This window comes from Microcebus murinus, chromosome 1 (genome assembly GCF_040939455.1).
Source record: "Microcebus murinus isolate Inina chromosome 1, M.murinus_Inina_mat1.0, whole genome shotgun sequence".
Taxonomy (NCBI): Eukaryota; Metazoa; Chordata; class Mammalia; order Primates; family Cheirogaleidae; genus Microcebus; species Microcebus murinus.
Genome location: NC_134104.1, coordinates 133,659,920 through 133,680,849, shown reverse-complemented (window position 1 = coordinate 133,680,849; position 20,930 = coordinate 133,659,920). Strand labels below are relative to the sequence as shown.

At 38.2% G+C, this 20,930-nt stretch overlaps 1 protein-coding gene across 2 annotated transcripts in view; it reads right to left on the bottom strand.

Moving 5' to 3' along the window:
* Positions 1–20,930, bottom strand: part of RARB (retinoic acid receptor beta) — a 702,725-nt gene that overhangs the window by 373,047 nt on the left and 308,748 nt on the right. For both annotated transcript variants that reach the window (XM_076005783.1, XM_012786193.2), the window contains exon 4: positions 1,852–2,307. In XM_076005783.1, the coding sequence (XP_075861898.1) occupies positions 1,852–2,029 (178 nt within the window). In that variant the 5' untranslated portion in view covers positions 2,030–2,307. The remainder of the gene's footprint in view (positions 1–1,851; positions 2,308–20,930) is intronic.

Genomic DNA, 20,930 nt, shown 5'->3' with positions numbered 1-20,930 from the left:
TCAATCTAGCATCTGGGGCTTCATCAGTAATTGTGAAATGAAAAGAATTGCCTTGTATTTAGAGGTGAAAGAAGCCTAAGATATGATATAACTCAACCATGCCTCCACTTTAAACCCTCTGCATTTTTCTTAGAATCAGTACCTAAAGGTGCTGGGCTCTGCTGTTGGCTGCTGAGGGGCTTTAGGTTGCTTAAGAGTTTCAATCTGCTAGATTTGATCACCCAGGATGTGAGTCTTACTCATGGCTTAATTCCTTGACTACATCTACAAAATAGACTTCTGAGGACAGAAACCTGTTAAAATGTACTATCAGGCCGGCTAAGCTATGCAATTAGATACAGAAATTAGATAATTTCTTGGGTGAAATTATAATCACTTTAACAATTGGCTACACCACCCCATGTGTTAGCTAAAAGCAACCTCATTATACAAAATAGCCTGGACCAGCAGGCTATTTTGAATATAGGTACTCTTTCCATTTCTTCTGATAGTCCACAAGCCACTTTAGCTGCACCTACTTTCAAACTGAACCGCAGAAGCATGAAAAAACGGTTCTTAAGCAATTCCAAAGACATTATTAGTCACACGCTCAGGCCAGAAATCCAAAACACAGAAGAATCATAGTGAAGTCATTCCAAGACTGAAAACAAGTCAGTCTTTATCAGGCATGATAATACTGTGACTCTAATCAACATCCCTTAGTGAAAGTCAGTCTGTCTGTTCATTCATCCACTCCTCCAAACATTTATCCCATACTATTTTTTAAGGCACTACACTTGTGATTCTACTTAGGTAGAAGCAGCTTCCTGCTCCCGTGGAGCTAAGGATATAGTAGGAGGAAGAAGTTATGCCACAAAGACCGCAACACAGAAAGATTAAGGCGATACTTCGAAAGATAAACTTCTAAGGATCATGCTAATATTTGGAGGAACTCCTTAGAAGAAGCAGAATGCGAAATCATGACCAGAAAGAGCTGCAAAGAGCTTCTGTGGTTCTGCAAGCCAGGAAGAACGTGGAGAACACGCCGTTGGGTGCCTGGCAGAGCACAGTTGAGTCAATATGTCCTTTCACCTCCAGATGCCATCCCAGGCAAATTGTTTCCAGAAGGTAGAAAAGCTCCCTGGCTACCATAGCTTGTCCTTAGACAGGCAGAATCTTTTTTATCACAATAAATGGATGCTTTCCATCACATTAAATGGATGCTTTTTTATCACATTAAATGGATGACTTAACTAGTGTTAAGTCATACCAGTCTTCTAAGTCTGGCTACTGTTATGTCGTAGTACTTTAGACGTACAATTTAAGAGGAGATTAGAGGTAAGAAACAGCTTAGTACAGAATCCAAAGGTGTCAAAGACATTACAAAAACTTAATGTGAAGTGAACTGGCAGCAAATGTCCATGGGAAGTTGGGAACAATTACAGATATCATCTGCACACAGGAAATCAGAGAATCCCAACCAGAATGGATTTTAACTCTAGAATTATCATTAATGATTTTTTTACTAATGATAATTAGTAAAAATTAATTTACTGCTAATTTACTGCTCACATTATTTATCAAGTAGGCAATTTCTTTAGATATATTGGCCACATCTGCTGATCATTTTATAAGTTCGCATTTTACGGAATAGAGCAAAATACGAAAGCAGCTTTGAATGGGCAAAACTCTAAAACTTCACCACTTACCTGGTTTTATATATCACATTTCCTCCCACAGATCTAAAGGTACAAATTCTAGGCCAAGAGAAACCAGCACTCAACAAAAAACCGCCTACCAACCAACCTTTTTTCTCAGGTCTGTTAAGCCAGTCCCCCAAGAGAACAGAGAACAAACGGCAGCAATACTTACTCGCTGGTGATGGAGTGCTGCACCCACTCGGAGGGGGGTGGCCGTGAAGGCCATGGAGCGGAGGCAGGGAAAGTCCTCCGATGACAGGTGGAAACAGTAACGGGTAGGGTGTGGCTGGATAGTGGGTCATGTGTCCATTCACCGCTGGGACGGGACATGCGTGGCTACTGGTGGTCATGTTTCAGGCCTCACAGAGCGAAAAGCTCTCTGGGGCAGGAACACATCGCTCCGGGTCTTGAGCCAAAGTGAGGGAGGCACAGGCAGGGCAGGAGCTGAGGCTGGGCTGCGTCCTGGGCCAAAGGCAAAACTGCTCAGCCGATGACCTTGCTTCGTCCCAACATGGTTTCTGCACCTCTCATTGTGCTATGCTGATTCCAGGAAGGATGCCTTTTGGTTCAGCTTCTCAGTTTAAGGCTGGGGAAACAGGAGCACCCTCAAATTTTAGACATGTTAATCCTGTAAGAAAACAAAAACAAAATATATACACACATATATATATGTATCTCAAAGTCAAGATGTTTCCCTCTATATCAAGCTATCACGTAAAAAAAAAAAAACCCTCTACTATTGTTTTTCCCCTATACTGTTGTGCAAAGAGTCTTAATTTTCTAAAGTTCTCATATTCTAATGCAGATTAAACCCTCTAATATTGTTTTTCCCCTATACTGTTGTGCAAAGAGTCTTAATTTTCTAAAGTTCTCATATTCTAATGCAGATTAAAACTGACACAAAATAACTGATCATTTGACATTAAATAGCAAAACCTTCCACTCCTGCCATCATTCCCTGTATCACTTACCCTCTAAATTTTTCTCCATGGCGCTTAAACAACTTGACACATTACATGTGGGAGTGTTCATTTTTGTTTGTCTCCCCCATTAGCGTATACTCACCAGGAGGGCAGTGTTTCTGTTTTGTTAACAGTTATGCTTCGAGCTCCTATAAGAGTACCTGACAAATGATAGATGCTTAATGAATACTTGTTGAATGAATGAAATTTTCTTCTTGCTCTTTCAGGGAAATTGATTATGTAGTGCTCCTCTAACCTATGTGGCTTCTAAGCTTTTACATATTTTATATGAACTTTGGATTTTACTGCAGCCATTTGGGATGACATACCCCACAACGACAACAAAAAAAACCATAGGAGAAAACTATAACCTAAGGAAAGACAGACACAGCGAAATATTTTATATCCGTTCCTTATTACTAACATACCCACTTTTACTGTAAGGACACCATCCATCTATCCATTGATTGATCCATACAACTATCCTCTGCCCATTTGTCTGTCTGTCCAATCACCCATTCATCAATCAATTCTTAACTTACTATTGTGTGCCAGCTGCTAAAGTAGGCAGTGGAGATACAGTGTAGAAGAATACTAACGTGGTTAGTATTCTGTCCTCAATGCAGTTTCCAGTTTTAACAACTCCTGACTGAAGTCAGATTGTTAAGCAAGTCTAAGCTGCCCCATCCCCCACAAAGGACATTCCAGGGATGCTCAACACAGGATTCCATGAGACTGGGAAGGGAAGAAGCCGAAAATAGATTTTAGGGTGGGCTGGCTGTGGACTTTACAGGTTCATCTTGGCCAATAAATATTGGTTATTCTGATAGCCAATATTTATCAGAATCTCCCATGGAGCCTGTGGAAGGGCAAACTCTCAATGTATTAATAGACCCCATGTGGCAAGAAATAAGAATACCACCTCAACACCCGCACAGAGTGGTTAACAGCACGATTCCAGAGCCAGACTGCCCAGGTTCAAATCATAATTCTGCCCCTTGAGCAGAATTACTTCTGACTTCCCAGTATGTCAGTTTTTTTCCTATAGAATGGGGATAATAATAGAATTTATTTCAGAGGGGTATCATTTGGATTAAATGGGGTAAATACAACAGAAGAACAGTGCCCCGTACAAAGTAGTTACTATTTACACCTGGTGTTTAGTAAGTACAAGTTTGCTATTAACATATGTGTTGTACCATCAAAAGATATACTGTCAGAACAAGCTTATTGGAATAGACAAGAGGCTTTGGGGTCAGGGAAGGGAGGAGACCACATCAAAGTAGCCCCAGAAAAAGGATGTTAGGAATAAAACTTATGTCACAGAAGGAAGAAAAGGAGGGATCTGGGTAAAGTGAAAACAATGACCCATTAAGGCTTACTGATTTCTCCATTTGTGAAGTGAGCCAGTTTAGTTATTATAAACCCTAAAATGTTCCAATCGATAATAACTTCCATTTATTATTACCATGTATCAAGCACTTCACTTATGGGCTCTAACCTCTAGCCATTAGAACTGTCCCATGATGCAGCTATTATTCTTATTTTTCCAGATGAGAAAAATCAGTCTCAGTGAGATTTAGTGACTTCCCCTAATGTCATGGCACCAGCCTGTGGTAAGCCAGAATTTGAACCCCCTTTCTCTGCTTTTCTTCCTCTGCTAGGCAGAGCTCCTATATTTTGAATGCCTATGTTATCCTGGTTGTACCCCACAGAGGAAAAACTCCACGAGCAGTTGTGGTGTTTGCTTCTGTCCTCACTTAGATGATAATCTGCCCCAGGGCCTTGAATCCCTGGCTTATTAATATTAACAAGGAACATTGTCAACAGTGAGACCATATGGCCCCAGGCTCCCTGGAACTCTGCAGAACCTTACAAAGGAGACTACATTCCTGGTTGGCTTATGTAACACACTAACTCTAAAAATGGTGTCCCACTCCAACTACCAATGCCTTCTTCAAACTTTCAAACCACAACTGATTTCTCTTATAGAAAGAGAGTATATGGACTCTATGTCTATGTTATCTCAGAGGTAAATGTCTTCGGTGGCTTTTTCTTCTAAAAGGTATACACATCCAATGTATCTAATACTTTTACTTTGTAGTTTGCAGCAAATTAATTAGAAAATAAACAAAACCATTTAGTATTTGCTGCATTTCCACTCAATTTGATTTTTAAATCACACACAAAGCCCAGCATTGTTATAAATGGTCTTTCTATCTCCCTTTGACAAACTACCTCATTAACTGGTGGAGCTGACAGTTCAGCAAACCCACCCCCGCAGGGCACAATTCTCTGATTTTTAAAGCTGTTTGTTTGTTTTTTTACCAACCAGGGAGTTTCTACCCTCAATAATCCTTCATTTCTTTTTGCTTTCAAACTCTGCAGATTGTCAGCATCTTGCCTGCCTAGAAGGTTATCATGCCTGGGATTTTTTTTTTTTTTTTTTAGCTACTTATAATAGGCAAAAGAAAAAAAAAAAGCAATGTGTTGGGAAAATCCCGTTGGGTTGGTGGAAAATTGTCTGAGCAATCACTGGGTCTATGTTCACATATGTGACTGATTAAGGCTATTCCTGGAAGCAGAGAATTTCCTTTGTTTCAGGCTTTTAGAAAAAAAGATTAGCAGTGCTTTTTTTTCTTCATGCCTGATTTGAGTTTGGGCTCATCTGGGGCTCTTTCCTCTACCACCTGAGGCAAAGCAAACAGGAGCAGGGTAGAAGAGGGGAAGGAAGTGGGATTGGGTTAGGAGGTCTTGGATCTACCACCCATGAGATTCTCTGGGTATCAGTTTCATCATTTGTGAAGGGAGTCAAGTGGAGGTGGCTTTAAATCAACTTTCTTAAACTGCATTGTCTAAAACGAGTGTTTCACAAAAACATACTAAATGGAAAAAAATGCTGAAATAGTATTTAAGGAGAAAATATTTTTAAATAATTGTTTGCATAGTTGATACTGTTTTGCAATAATCTGCCTTTGATGAATAGGATGCCAATCAGGAGGTAGCATGATAGGTCTACCCACCAACTGCTTGAATGATAGATGCTCATTCAGTGGTGGGATCTCAGTAATCTTTACAAATCTCAATATTTATGCCTGCATCTGTGATATCTCATTAATAAAATAATTTTCTCCATAGATATTTATGTATATTGTCTCCAAATTTGTGAATGTTTTGGTTCCATTGAAATGCTCTTTAAAATGACATTTTAGTAATTTCTTATTACATTTCATTCACCAGTGGTTATTTTTTTATTAGTTTTAGCTCGAATTTTCACATAAGTGGTCAACTGGATACTTCTCAACGTTTAATATTTATTTGATAAACATAATACTCACAGATGATTTTTAAAAGTTAAATAGTTCCTTTACTCCAGTGGTTCTCAAAGTGGGTCCCTGAGCTGGCAGCATCAGCATCAACTCAGAAATTTATTAAATATGCAAATTCTCCAAGCCCTACCCAAGAGAGACCTACTGAATCAGAAACTCTGGAATAAGCCCCTCCGACCTGTGTTCTAAAAAGCCCTCCAGAGGATTCTTATGCACTTAAGGTTTGAGAACTACCACTATCGATATTGACATGAGGTTGGTGAATTTTTTCTGTAAGGCGCAAGAATAAATATTTCTGATTCCAGACTATACAGTTTCTGTCTCAACTGCTCAACTCTTCTGTTATAGCAACTACTTGTGGCATAAAAGCAGCCACAGACTATCCATAAATGAGTGGGCATGGCTGCATTCCAACAAAACATTATAAAATGTTATTTATGTTTTAACATAAAATGTTAACATATTATAAAATATTTGCAAAAACAGGCAGCCTGCTGAATTTGACCTATAGGCCATGGTGTGCTGATCTCTGCTTTAGATTAAAGAACAACAGCTCTCTACCCTTCCCCACCCTTAAGATCCCCTCCGTAAGAGGAACTACTTGAAACTTTTTTGGCTTTTTTCTGTTTTTTATGTATATATCTAGATAATATACATAAACTATTTTTTTCACAATTTTATAAAATTTTCTTTATTAACTATTGATTTCTACTACAAATATGATCTAGCTATCTTAGGTTTTTGCCCCTACACATGCAAAACTCTTCCTCTCTTGTCCCAACATAATTTTATCACAATTTTAATAAAAAATCATTTATATTATGCCCAGATAATGTTATAGCTGAGCCACATGATGTGCTATGTTAGCAGCTCCTTTCTTATAAAATTTTTTGTGTTTCCTGAAGTTAACTGCTTTATTTACATAATTTGATTAGTTTTCTTTGTATCTTTGAATAATTCTTTTCTAACTCTGAATTTTTTCAGATATGTCACATGATAAATGAATTCCACAACTGGACACATTCCTCCTGCTCCAGGCTCATTGGCTTCTTTTCTAGCCTCATGCACAGATGTCAAATTGGGACTTTCTATTATTGCTTCTCTCATTTGTCCGAACCTGTTTCCTGAATCTCATGTCTTCCTCTCTTGGTTTTCTCCTTTATTTGGGTGGCTTTTTTCCTAAGAGTTTTCTGAAAAAATAGGAGATGGGAGGTAACTTTTTTGAGACTTTGCAGGTATTAAAATATTTTTATGCTATACCTCACACACTTAATAGTTTAGCTAGGTATAAAATTATGGATTAGAAATAATTTTCTTAATCAGAATTTTAAGTGTGTTGTACCATTTTCCCAAGCTTTTAACTTTGGAGAAGTCTAATATCTGAATTCTGATCCTTTATAATCTTCTATTTATCCCCTATGTATCTTTTTTTGTTTTGTGCTATGCACTTGGTAGAGATGTTCAATCTGCTACTCATGTCCTGTTAGAGAAGACTTAACTTGCGTTTCCTTTGAAAATATGTTCCTTAACTTCTATTTTGTTCTTTTCCTTCAGAAATCTTATATAGATGACAGATCTTTTGAATTGATTCTCTAATTTTATTTTCTCTCCATTTTCACTTCATCCATTTGCACTATTTTCTGGAAGGTATCTTCACCTTTAGCTGCCAATTACTCTGTTGAATTTTATATATATGCTAACATATTTTTAACACCTATGAGTTTTTCTTCATTTATACATTGTTTTTTGTCATGACTGCCATGTCTTTTCTGATATCTTTTATTATATTAAGAATAGTTCCTTTTAATGTTTTATTCTGATTACATTAACTGTTTCTCTTTCTTTTTTTCTGTTGCTTTATTTCCTTTCACATTAGATGTATTTCTCAACTGTATTGTCTGCCAAATTCTCTAGCCATGTCCACTCATATTTAAAAGAGAAAGCTTATTGCAAGCTCCAGTTTTCATGATAAAGTGATCTAACTGGAATATTTCATTCTGGAACTCCCCAAGTGTCAGATTTATGGGCTTTATATTTGGGACTTTCTGATAACTCCATTGAGAAAGCCTCTAAGTGTTTACCCAGGGTGGGGAAAAAAGAAAAAGCCTTATTGAAAGACTCTGGTAGTTGAAGGGAGGAATGAGGTTAGGGCTGCTGGTGGACTTATTAAATATGTAGACTTTCATGTTTTCCCCTTGTTTTCTTCCTCCCCACACCATTGTCTGGTGTCAAGAACTCAAGTATCTCCTCTAGTTCAGTTTCTTCAGCAAGTAGATTTACCTTTCTTACCAGGGTTGGGTTATAGTAATCACCAGGATACGATAAGGAGTGGATTTAATTGCTCCATATTCAGAACATCAACCGGTTTTCCTATCTCAATCATATCTCCCACCTTTCAGGATATCTGGTATCTCTACTTGGGGAATGTCCAAGAACTCACTGCTTATATCCCCTTGCTTCTCCTTTTTGTCTTCTTCTCTAGACACTTAGTCTGCTTTTTGTACTTTGTTAATTTATTTATCATAGCACATCTACTTTCTAATTTTCAAAAACAGTTGCTGCCATGTCTTGTAATTATTGTTACTTAGTTTCCTATCTTTGGTGGTTTATGCTTTTTACCTCCCCTGGCACTTTAGTGAAGATTAGTGACCAGGAAAAAAATGCATGTCTTTATTATATTTCACTGGAAGTTCATTAAATTAAAAAAAAAAAAAGTGACCTGTGGTCAGATATATTTGGGAAACCTAGATTGGATGATTCCTTATCCTTTTCAGTTCTAAATTCATTCTGTGGAAAGAGAGATGAAGAAAATTTAACTATGTGAACTATGTGTCCATGCCATGAAAAAAAAGAAGAGTCTAACTATGAGGAAAAGTTTCACTGAAGACTCCAACTGAGGTAAGATTAAATCAATCAATGTCTAAATTGCTATTCCCACATGGCAAGAGAAAGACAGTAATGGCCCCAACCTAAAATGGAACAAAAGAAAGTGAGATTTGGCCTGCCATCATGGACAGGCAGGGGTATGTGTCAAGTAATTCCTACAAGTAAATAAATAAAGGTGGGATTTCATTTGCCTTAGCCATACATCTGCAAACATATTGGATAATTAGAAATACTATTTAATGCACTCATGACTTGATATATGCCTTCTTGAAGACTCCAACTTGGAGAGAGCATTCTTATTAGAGTCTTCCCTGAGATATCAGAACCAAACACTTTAACAGGCAAGAAGTGTTTGTTTTTCACTGTGCTGCCTTCAAGTGTAATCCAAGTGACAAAATAGATGAGATTTTTGGAGAAAAAGCTGTATCCATTTCCTCCTGTACAATTTAGCAGCACCATGGCTGATGTAGCTAACATAAAAAACAGGAATAAGTGAAAAATACAGATTTTTAGAATGTCTTGTGAGGGAGTATAGGAAATTCTCCAGTGTTTCTGTGGCTGATTTAGAACTTGGTATGGGAAAATATTTGCTTCAACAGACACTACACACATATTGCCTCCTTTTCCAATGTATTTTAACTCAAATTTCCCTATTTATTTAAGGCATTGGTTCCAGGTAATGCCACTTAAAATTTTTCAAATGCATTCAGCCAAATACCTGTGTTCAGCAAAAATGCCAGACTCAGCACAAATCCTGTCAGTTGCTTTTGCTGTTGTTCTTGATAGAAAAGAAACATGGCTATAAAGAAGACAGTTGTGCATGCCTGTTGGTTTTGCAGCCTTTCTTATATTCAGCATCTTCATCATAAATATTGCTGATAAAATTACATTCATCTTAAAGAGAAGCTGCCATGGAAAAACTTGAATTTGGCCAACAAGAGATATTCCTTACCTCCTTTTAATTTAATTTGGGAATGAAGGAAATAGAACAGAGTCATTTAGAGTCCCTTAGACCACCAAGTGAGCACAGAATGAAATCTAAATAGCTTTCTCTACATCAGGAGGGGTCATTTGATATACTAAAGATTTTTAAAAAGCATATACAGAATGTCCCTGTGTTCCTTTTTAGGCCACTTTTATAAGATTCCATCTGTTACACACAAAATGAAAATATGACTTTCAAAAAAATAACAGGTGGAAACACACATATACCAGAATTTATAAAACTCTTAAGATTTTAGTTCAATAAATTATGAGAACAGGAATGTAAATATGGGTTTTTAGGGAGTCAACGCTCAGCCCAAAGTTGTTACATATGCTAGCATTGCACACATATCCAAAGAGTTAGTTTTCACCTAAGGTTATTCTTACATAGATTCCCAAACGTAAGGTATAGATTATGTACTGAACTAAATGTCTGCTGGTATCACTGCTTGTTTTTGAGAAAAGTGGCAGCAGCCAACTCTTTGTATAATACTCTCCATGCTGTGTGTCAAAGAATTCTGTCAAACCAAGCAGAAGACTAAACTAGAGTTTGGTTCTCAAGAGAAATTCAGCCATCCATAGGCTGGTTAGAGACCTGTGAGATAGCTTAAAAGTAGTCTTCCCAATGAGGAGTCTCTACATTGATTGGTGGTGACCCATCTATCTTACTTCTCAGAGTTTTGCTATTGATTGGTTTTGAATGAGCAACACACCAATCAAAACAGAGAAAAGACTAGCATAGAAATGGAAAGAGATATGGAGAAGTAAGTTGGCAGAAGTCATGAGACTAGAGAAATCATGTGTAAACAAGAGACACAAGACCGAGAGAACAGAGAACCAAGGTATTGGTAAAAACAGAAAACATGAGTCACAATAGCTACAAAGGTGCTAAGTTTGGCTTTCCTGTCAAGAAAAGCATTCTGGATTTTGTAAGACCTATGTGTTCAACTGTTCAAATTGGTTTATACTTTTTCTTTTTCCCCTCTTCCTTACAACAAACTTCTAAATTTCATCTCTAGGTCTTAGACCCCATAAGAACCTTATTAACCGAGTATTTAACTCTACATCTTTGGGAAGGAAAATGTACTCAACCTTCAGTTAACCGTGATCATGGACCACTGATGGAACATCAACTTTTATATTGAGATTACGACTGACATAATGCTATCAAGTGGGATTTGTAAGCTTCCATTTATGAATGACACTGTACTAGGAAAGAGCAAAAGAGACATTTGAGGTTCCTGGACCCTTACAGTGTATAATTTAACAATGAGAGTATAAAGACAGACATATGATACTTTGCTAAAATCAAACTCACCATGTATACATACCCATTTTACTTGAAAGGGAATTTATGTTTATTCATTTTATAATAGGAAAATTCATATAATTGAAGTCATAATAGAGTCACCAAAGTAGTGAATTTAAATACTACTTAATATTAATATAGTGTTTAAATATTATAGCATGCTTATAACTTTTGGGGGTATATCTATTCTAGAAACTGAGGTCTAACTATAAATATATTTTTAACAAATTTGCTCACTTGAATTTACAAAGTCAAGACAAAAAAAAGAGCAAGAATTTTTCAAGGTACATTTGGGTTATTTGTATTTGTCAAATATATGAGATGGTCACATGGTTTCCATGTTTAATAAGGAATTGGGACCATCAGAGCTGCCACAGAATGTCAGGGTACTGTGCACATGGGTTACTCATGCCCACTTCATGTCTACTCAGGTTCTGGCACCAATGTTGGTCTTTCCACCTATATATGAACCAGGTTAAGTGCACCCTAGCGGCTGGTTGTGATGGCAGTCAGGATCCTGGATTATTCTTGCTGCCCAATATCCAGTGAGCTGTGGGTGATCCTTGAACACATTCTCATCAGTTTCTCAGTTGGGATAGGATCCCTGTCACTTGGCCCCCAGCACCTTCTGGCTGAAGTTAACATACTCTACCCAGCTCTTTCCAGCTGCCTTCTCCCCAGTGGCTGGACTGTATCCTCATGCTCCAGGGGCTGTGTATTCATGTCAATCTGGACAGGTAATCTGGAACTATTACCACATAGCCTTGACCTTCCACCTCTGTCTGCAGTCACTGTAGCTTGGTCTATACTCCATCTAGCATACTGGGCCCTCTTGGAGAGGGATCAATATCCATGTGGACACTGAGCATCATACAGTTAGCTCCTTTGAGAACAAAACCTATGGCTAGGCAAGTTACCATAGCTCAGGTCTTCTCCTATCTCATGTTCTTTTCATTCCCCATTAACTTTACCTCCCAAGATCAAAAGAAATAGCACAGCTATATTCAGTAGAAGAGAACTTTTCAATTAGTATTCAAAAAAATGGGTTAGAAGTATATGTCAGCAACTCTGATATTCCCAGTTTCTAGTGGCTGAACAGAGTCTGAGGATGAGGAAGGTGGAACAGGGACCTTGATTTAATGTGCCCATCCATCAGCAGATTATTTGATTGCCACCATGGGCCATGAAAATATTATTAATTTCTGTGTGTAGGGTGTGAAAAAGGTTGGGAAGCACTACTTTAGAATTATAACACTGTATAAGGAAGGCACGACCAAATAAATATATTGTTTTATTTTTCAGGTATGGAAGAAATGCCTAATTTCTGATTTTCTTTAAACCAGATGTAATTGGACTCTAAATACTTATATCACCATGTAGTGGAGAATTCAAACTATTATTACTAGAGTTTTCTCTCCCTCCCAGGGTTATACAAAGGACCTGGTGTCTCACATAGTGCAAAACATTGGGGCTGGCTATAAGAAAAAGGACAACAACAAGTATTATAGACATGTGAAGACATTGGAACCCATCAACATTGCTGGTGAGAATGTAAAATGTTGCAGCCACTTTGGAAAACAGTTTGACAGTTCCTCAAAAAGTTAGACATGGAGCTATCACATAACCCAGCAATTCCAATCCTGGGTATAAACTCAAGTGAACTGAAAATATATGTTCATGCAATACCTAGTACACGAATGTTCATAGCAGCATCATTTATAATACCCAAAGAGTAGAAACAATCTCCACGTTTCCATAAATTTATGAATGGATAAACAACATGTGGTCCCCACCCATACAATATTATTTGACCATAAAAAGGGAATGAAGTAGTGATATACTATAACATGGATGAAACTTGAAAACATTACATTAGAGCAGCCAGGCATAAAAGGCCACATAGTAAATAATTCTATGTTCATAAAAAGCCAAAAATAGGCAAATCCTGAGACAGAAAGTAAATTAGTAATTGCCAGGGACTGGAAGGTAGGGAGAGGAATGGGGAGTGTTGCATATGGGTAGGGGGAGTTTCTTTTTAGAGTCATGAAAATATTCTGGAATTAGAGATGATGGTAGAACAACTGTAAATAGACTAAGAACCACTGAATTGTACATCTTAAAAGGATGAATGTTATTTGAATTATTTCTTAATGAATAAAAAAAATAGGTATGCATAAATACACCAACCAACCCACCAACCCCTGGGCGTGGGGCTCTTAGGGCTCAGCCCACACAGGTTCTGCTGATTCATGCCCAACGTGAGAGGTCAGTTTGTCCTGTGTGTCTGGCTGTCCTGGTCTCTGTAGTGTGGGCACCGGGTCTAGCCTCCCCACTGGCACATGAAGTTACTTCTCCAGGAAGGGCTCTCGTCTGCAGCAGGATGTGCCAGGGATATAGGTCTGGGTTCTCACCATGCACAGACCTCATGGGCATCCGTCCTCTGCTCATCTTCAGAAAACCTTTCCTTTTTCCTTCCTGCACCTATTATACATTTTATTGAATTCTTCAATTCAGCACTTTTAATATTCTTTCACTTATTCTCCCTGGAAGATATTTTGTTATAAACTTGCATCCATTACTTAAAATATATTCAATATTTTGAAGAAAAAAAAAAAAGAAGTGATCAAGATATTGATACACACAAAACTAGCCCTGCAAAGAGGTAGGCACAGGAATATATAGTAAGAAAAGTGGGATAGCAAAACCACGGAAGAGGACAATGAGAATTTTACATTTCTGAGCCAGTGGAGACCATGAAGAAAGTCTGGAGAAGCCGCAGTATTTCTGATTTGTAGTCCTACTTTAACATAAAAAGGACATGCAGTTAGGTCTCTGTGAAACTATATAATGGCCCCCACAGGTGTCCATGTCCCAATTCCTGAAGCCTGGGAATGTTACCTTATATGACAAAGGGACTCTGTGATGTGATTAAAATCAAAAATCTTGAAATGAGAATACTATCCTGATTATCCACGTAGCCCAATGTAAGCACAAGTATCCTTCTAGGAGGGAGGCAAAGGGAGGTTTGATTATAGAAGGTGATGAGGTAGAAGCAGGATTTGGGGTGCTGTGCTTAGAAGGTGGAGGAAGGGGCCAAAGCCCAAGGACAATCATCAGCCACCAGAAGCCGAAAAGGGCAAGGATACAGATTCTTCTTGCAGAGCCTTCAGAAGGAACTAAACCTGGTGACACTTTGACTTTAGCTCAGTGAAACTGATTTCAGACTTCTGACCTCCAGAGCTATGAGAGCATAAATATGTGTGGTTTAAGCGTGTAGCAATTTGTTATAGTGGCAATAGGAAACCAATATATCAGCCTGCTCTGAGCCCTAAAGGACCTAATCAAGAACTTGAGACACAAACACTGACAGATTACATATCCTGAAGTCAACAGCCAGTTTTGCCCCATTAGAATTATTTTTTGTATCTTTTTGTGTGAGAGAAAGCCTAATGTGTGATATTAGTCAGTGGGAAAAAAACTTGAAGGTGCTCACTACTGGCTACTACAATCTTCTACAATGCTGAAGCAGAGATAAGACAAATGTCAGTTCTACAGGAGATGTGGGCTCTAGAAGCAGCCGGGGGTGTCAAAGCAATGTCAGGAGATGCAAGAGTGTGGTAACATAACCATTCCTGAACAAGTGTTAAAAATGTTCATTTGACTATTTTGCTTCTCTGCCATGCGATGTGGAAGTTATGCAAGGTCATTTACTGATCTGTACCCTCAAAGCTATCCTGAACATTGCCGGAGCCTAGGCACAATGTATGATAGAACTATTTAACCTGAAATGGATATGATGGAGACAGTTAAAGGCAAGAGTGAGGGATTTGTGCACCCATGTGTGAGTTTGTAGAGATAGTATGAAACAAAAATAGCAAACTTCAGCATGGGTTTTTAAAAAAATTTTTTTTTACTTTTTTTACTTAAGAATTTCTTTTGCTGTCTTAATTACTATCTATGATTCTCAAGGGACTTGGGAGTAAAAGAAAGAGAAGGTGGTAACCTCTTCCTCCCAAATAAAGATGTGTCTGAATTATCTCCTCTTATTCTTTTTGGGGCAAGGGGAAGAAATAGTAGCTAGAAGAAAAATAAAAGGTCTGAGCTCATTTGAATAGTAAAGTTTGGTCTTGCATCAGGAAATGACTTATTTTCATTTTCAGTTATCCTAATGCTTTTTCTCCTTGATATTGGCAGTTTTGCTACATGACCTCTAATGCCATCATGGGAACCTCCTCTCTCTACGTTTTCTTTTGACAGAAAGATGCCCAAAGGACAATTGAGAGATCAAAAAGGACCAATCTCGAAATGCTTTGCTTACCTTACCTGAACAGAGCAAAGTGTGCAACACGGATAAAACATGAAACCAATTTAACAAGTCTACCAGAAGGGCCTTCTAAGTGGCCCTTTTCCTTTCAGGTAGTCATAGCAAGGGGCTCAACCATTTATTCAGATTATGCTGCTATTACTCAAGACCCTTTTGGAACACTGTTTTGGGAGAAGACATTGCTAGAGGAAATGTGGCAGAGACAATGCTCTACTCTCACCAAATCCCATTTCCTTTTTCTTCCAGTCATACAGGCAAACAGTATTTCCCAACTTCCCCTGCAACTAGCTGGGGGCGTAAGGCAGAGTTCTGGCCAGTAGAATGTGGGTGGATGTGACATATGCCACTTTCAGGCCTTGAGAAAAATCTCCTTTGGAATCCTTCAGGCTCTCTCTTTCCCTCTATTGCCGGCTAGATGCAGAGAGGGTCCAGGACAGAACTCTAAGAACCCAGAATATATCAGAGCTACCACAGGGAGGGAACTTGGGTTCCTGAATGGCTGCATGGAGCACGGATTCTTACGGACCAGCACTGGAGTGTGACATTAGTGAGATACAAATCTGTACTGTGTTGAGCCTCTGAAATTTTCAGGTGTATAACTAGACTAATAAAGTCATTCATTATATAAAAATAATCACTTGAGTTTACATTTGCACTTCAATTTATTCCCAAATCTTCCCTGCCCCTATTAACTAGATTTTCTTTTGAAATTTTTTTCAAAGCAAACCTAAGAATGAAGAGATGTCACCTTCCCAAATAAACTAATGCTTGCTACAAAGCCACTTAGTCAAAAAAGAGGAATTCCAAAAACAATTTGGTCATTTGCAGCAACGTTGAAATAAGTCTTCAGCTTCCCCAAGAATCATCTTTGAAACCAACAACACTCATTTGAATACATGAGAGAGTTTATAATGGATAACAGAATTAAAGCCATAGAATTATTGAAAAATAAAATTTTAAAATAATTGCCATTTTAATAACTGCAACATTCTAATAATTGAAGCATGTCTTTTTTTTTTTGGTATGGCATAAGGTTATGGTGTGATCTTTCAGATGAAATTACAGTAGCTAGTTCTTCAGAATACAGATAGGAAAAGGAAAGTTTGTAAGGAAATACAGAAGTATTATCTTGACAGTTTGGCTGGTAAGGAATGAGCTATGATGTTTTTTAGTTGTTTATGTGTTTGGCAGGAAATTATGTTTCTAGTATTTTAACTTCAGTTATATAAATATCATATTATGGGGTAAAATGCTATTTATTAACTGTTGCATTCTTTCAAAGTCAAGATAACCACATTTTGCAAAAGTTATTAATTCAAAATGTGTCAAATTACAGACATTCTGGATAAACAACAGTCTTCCTCCATCAGTTGTGGTGTGTTTGATTAAAATTGGTAGACACATTGCTTTGTGAATTCCCTCCTTAAAAATAAAAGAGGTGAATCTTTTTCAAGAAAACATGTCATAATGATAAAGCTATTATTAAAGGCAAAGGCTGAAATCTCCACTGAGTCTCAATTTCCTGATTTCAAAAATGGGAACAATGATAATACTCAGCTCGCAAGTTTGAGATGAAGAACAAATGAGTTAATGTAAGTACTTAGAACTATGTCTGGCACTTAGGAAGCACTAAATATTCTTAATATTGTTCAGTCCATGAAAATGCCTGATAACTTTAAGCATATTTGGTTAAGCCAGTTCATGTTCATATATAGCTGGAAATAAACCACTTTCCCTCATATTTATTTTAACAAATACCCTATTATCTCCTATATTATTATCTACCCATCCATTTATTTCAGATGTATGTTTAAAAATCATATTTCTTGACTTAAAAATCAATTTAGAAAACTTCTTAAGAAAATGACAAATGTATGAAAATGGTCATTATTTCCCCTGACTGAGGTTTTATAAGCACCTGCTACAATCTCTAGCCTGACCTGGCTCCAGCATTTCAGCTATCCAGCTAGCCAGGAGTTTAACTGAAAGGTCTGCCACATTTCTAACTATTGTGTCACTCAAGCAATCTGCAAGAGACAGCACCTCTTTTAGCCTTGTTCTAGTTAAGACTCAGCCTGTTTCTGTATTGCTTAAACTCTATTTTCAGGAGGGAAAAAAAATTCAGCCTATAAATTCCTCTGGGCCAAAACACAGCCTTGGGCATCTTATGCTAAGAAAGACTCAAAAATACTGGCTGAGGCATTTTTTGAATCTGTCATAGGGATGAGAGCATCTCCATTTAGACTCTGCATATTCTTTTTATAACTGTTTAGTTCTCCCTTTGTGGACAAGCACTTTAAAAATTAAAATAAAAAAATTAAATGAAAACTCCAAATGCTTTTTTTTTTTGCAATTGGTGCAAGAATTTGTGTGATTAGAGTCACTTAAAATGAAAGGAAATTAATAGCAAGAAAGCTCTCAGTAGTGATGTGAATGAATGGCCACATTTCCATGACATTTTATTGCATCCACTCAAACAGATGGGATTCCAGTGCTAACTGGCCTCTGTTGAGATGAATGAGATTCCACAACTATTAGCACATTGGCATAGAAATGGTCTGGATTCGGTTGCAGAGGCATTCTTACAGAAACAAAGAAGATCACAAAGCTACCCTGGTCCCCAGTGTCCATCAATGCAGACCCATTCGTTATCAAATCCCATTCATCCCTGCTGAAGCTACATTCAGTATCAGATGACACTCTTCAGGCACTGCATGGAAATCCTGAGGATGTGATTATCTATTAACTACTATTGATGCTGATGTGGCTGGTTTGGCTACAGAAGACTAAATAGCACTCTCACAAGTGGCGACACAAGTCAAAAAAGTGCCAGGCACAAATTAAACACACAGAGAAAAAGGGAACTCACCAATAAGCAAATGGACTAAGGCCTCCTGTGTTGGCAAAGGTCACCTAAGACATTGAAATTCAATGAAGGGGGTTTTAAGTTAAGGAAAACAGGCAAGCACCAGGGAACCTATCGTGTAAAAAGGCTGGGAGGGACCAATGCCCCTTTTGCTATAGAAAGGAGCCAGCATGGGGTATGCTTTGCAGATGGGCTGGGGTAGCAGCCAGGCTGCAGACCACATCTGGCACACAGGTGTATGGCCTTGTATTCCTAAGCCAGCCATCAACAGTCATATGGAAAGAGTCTTTCTATTGCTGTTTTGGGTGGAAAGCAAGAGGAATTATAGCTGAGAGATCATAATGCTTTTCTTTAAAAAAAAAAAAAAGTGTGTGGGTCCCAGCCAAAACATTATTCCTCCAGCAGATTATATTTTTAATCCACCTACTTCATTAACTAGCTCCTCAGTGGATCAAATGATATTAGTGAGTTAGAGTAATATTGCCACTGGAGTAGCCATTTAATTCTAGCAACTCTAAAGCAAATTATTTCATAAATGGATAGTTTATTCAATTCAGTTCAGTTCCAATTCAATTCTGAGCCCCTTCTATGACCAAAGCACTGAGATAGACCCGTGGGGTGGGGGGTGGGAAGAGAGCAAGGGAGGAACAATCCCTGCCCACAATCTAACAAGGGAATGATGACCGCTACACAAATTATAGAAATGCAGTGGAAATAAAATGTGTGTGCCCTGGGGTGGGGGTGAGGGGTGGGAGGATAGAATTAGTCAAAGAAGGAGGGATCACTTTCACAGTAGGAAAGCAGCAAAGATAGAGCAGAGAGCATGGAAGATAAATATTGAAAGACACACACAAAAAAGGAATTCAGTAAATAGAAGACAGATATATTTGGGGAATAGCAATAGTCCAAGTTCAGATCGAATATAAGATGTACAGAAATACAGTTAGATAAATCTAACCTAGAGGATGGCAATGAGAATAAATAACATGGAGATGGATGTGAGAATAACATAACTTAACAAGTGATTGAATGAACTGGGCACATTTCATGAATGACTGCTATATGTCAGTCCCGCATTGGATGTTGACATATAAAAATAAAAGGCATGCGCATGTCACTTCTAACTCCCTCCCAAGAAGCTCACGATTTAGGGGGGAAAAGACAACCTTTTAGGGTTTGCTCCATGCTCTAAGGAGGTAGATGACCAGTATTAGGAAAGCACAGAGGGTAAGTATCTAATCCAACAAAGGGCTGGTAAGGGAAAGGTGACAACTGAACTGGGCAAGGGTCTGTGTAGACACAGAACACAGAAAATGTAAGGTATCAACCTGGTAGTAGTAAGAGATGAGAATGGAAAGGAAGGATCTGAGTGCAAGACCCTACACACATTGTTTTGAAGACTGTTCTCCTACCAGTGAGCCATCAGTGGGTGTGAAGTAGGGCAGTGACATTGTAAGATTGGCATTTTGCAAAGGCCACTTGGGCAGCTGTGTAGAGAATGGATTGGTGGCAAAGCCTGGAAGCTGGACAGCTGGTAGGAGACTGCTGCAATGGTCCTGCTGAGAAAGCCTGAGACTTTGGTCTCAGCCATGATGAATCCAAAGGATATTAATGAGAGCAGCAAAGATAAAGCAAGATCTAGATTGGACACATGGAGTAAAAGGACAGTCAAGAATCAAGGCTGACTCCAGAATTTGGGTTTAAGAAACTAACCAAATGATGGTACACCCTTCCTCAAGCTAGGAAATACAGAGGGAGCAAGAGGTTTCAGGGAAGGATGAATGCAGTTTTAGATGAGTTAATCAAAGTGCCCATGGAGAATACCAGTAGAGATGGTCATCAGCATCAGCTGATATGAAAACAAGTCAAACTCTACAGAGAAAGAAAAAAAAAACCCACAAGGTATCTTTAACTGTATACCCAACTTAGCTTAAAAATCAGCATAATCATGGAAAAGAGTAATCTAGAATGAACATAAAAACAAAAAGCATACAAAGATAAAGTTCAAATGCAAAAGGCTTTAATGCAGCATGAATTATCTGCATTCTTTTATGCATCTCTTTAAAGACAATGTTCTTTAGAAGGCTCAGTACATGTCAACACAATGTGAGCTCTAACTTGCCTGGCTCTTTTGTTTAATCAACACTTACTGAATACTTGCTAAGTACAATGCACAATATTTGGGGAAGTGAGGAATACCAAAATAGAGAAGGCTTTGTCCCTAACTAGGACTTTCCCTGCTGTGGTTAATAGGGCATGGATGCAAATGGCCATAATATACAATGACACCTGCCTGGAGATGATGAATGGACAAAGCGCTATGGGATTTTGGCACGAGGCAGGTAGGAGAAAAAGTCACAGTGAACAGTGGGCAGTAATACTGAGCTGGTCTTTATTCAAATTTTGATATTTTTTCACTGTGGATTTTTTGCATTGGTTTTAAAAAATATTGCATTAAAATATCTTGATTACTGAGTATTTTGGTATCCCCTTCTATTTTACATCTGAGATGGGTGCCCCACTTGCCTCATCCCAGTGCTGGCGTAGGAAGAGCTACCCATAATTCAGATGAGGCAGACACACAACCGGGG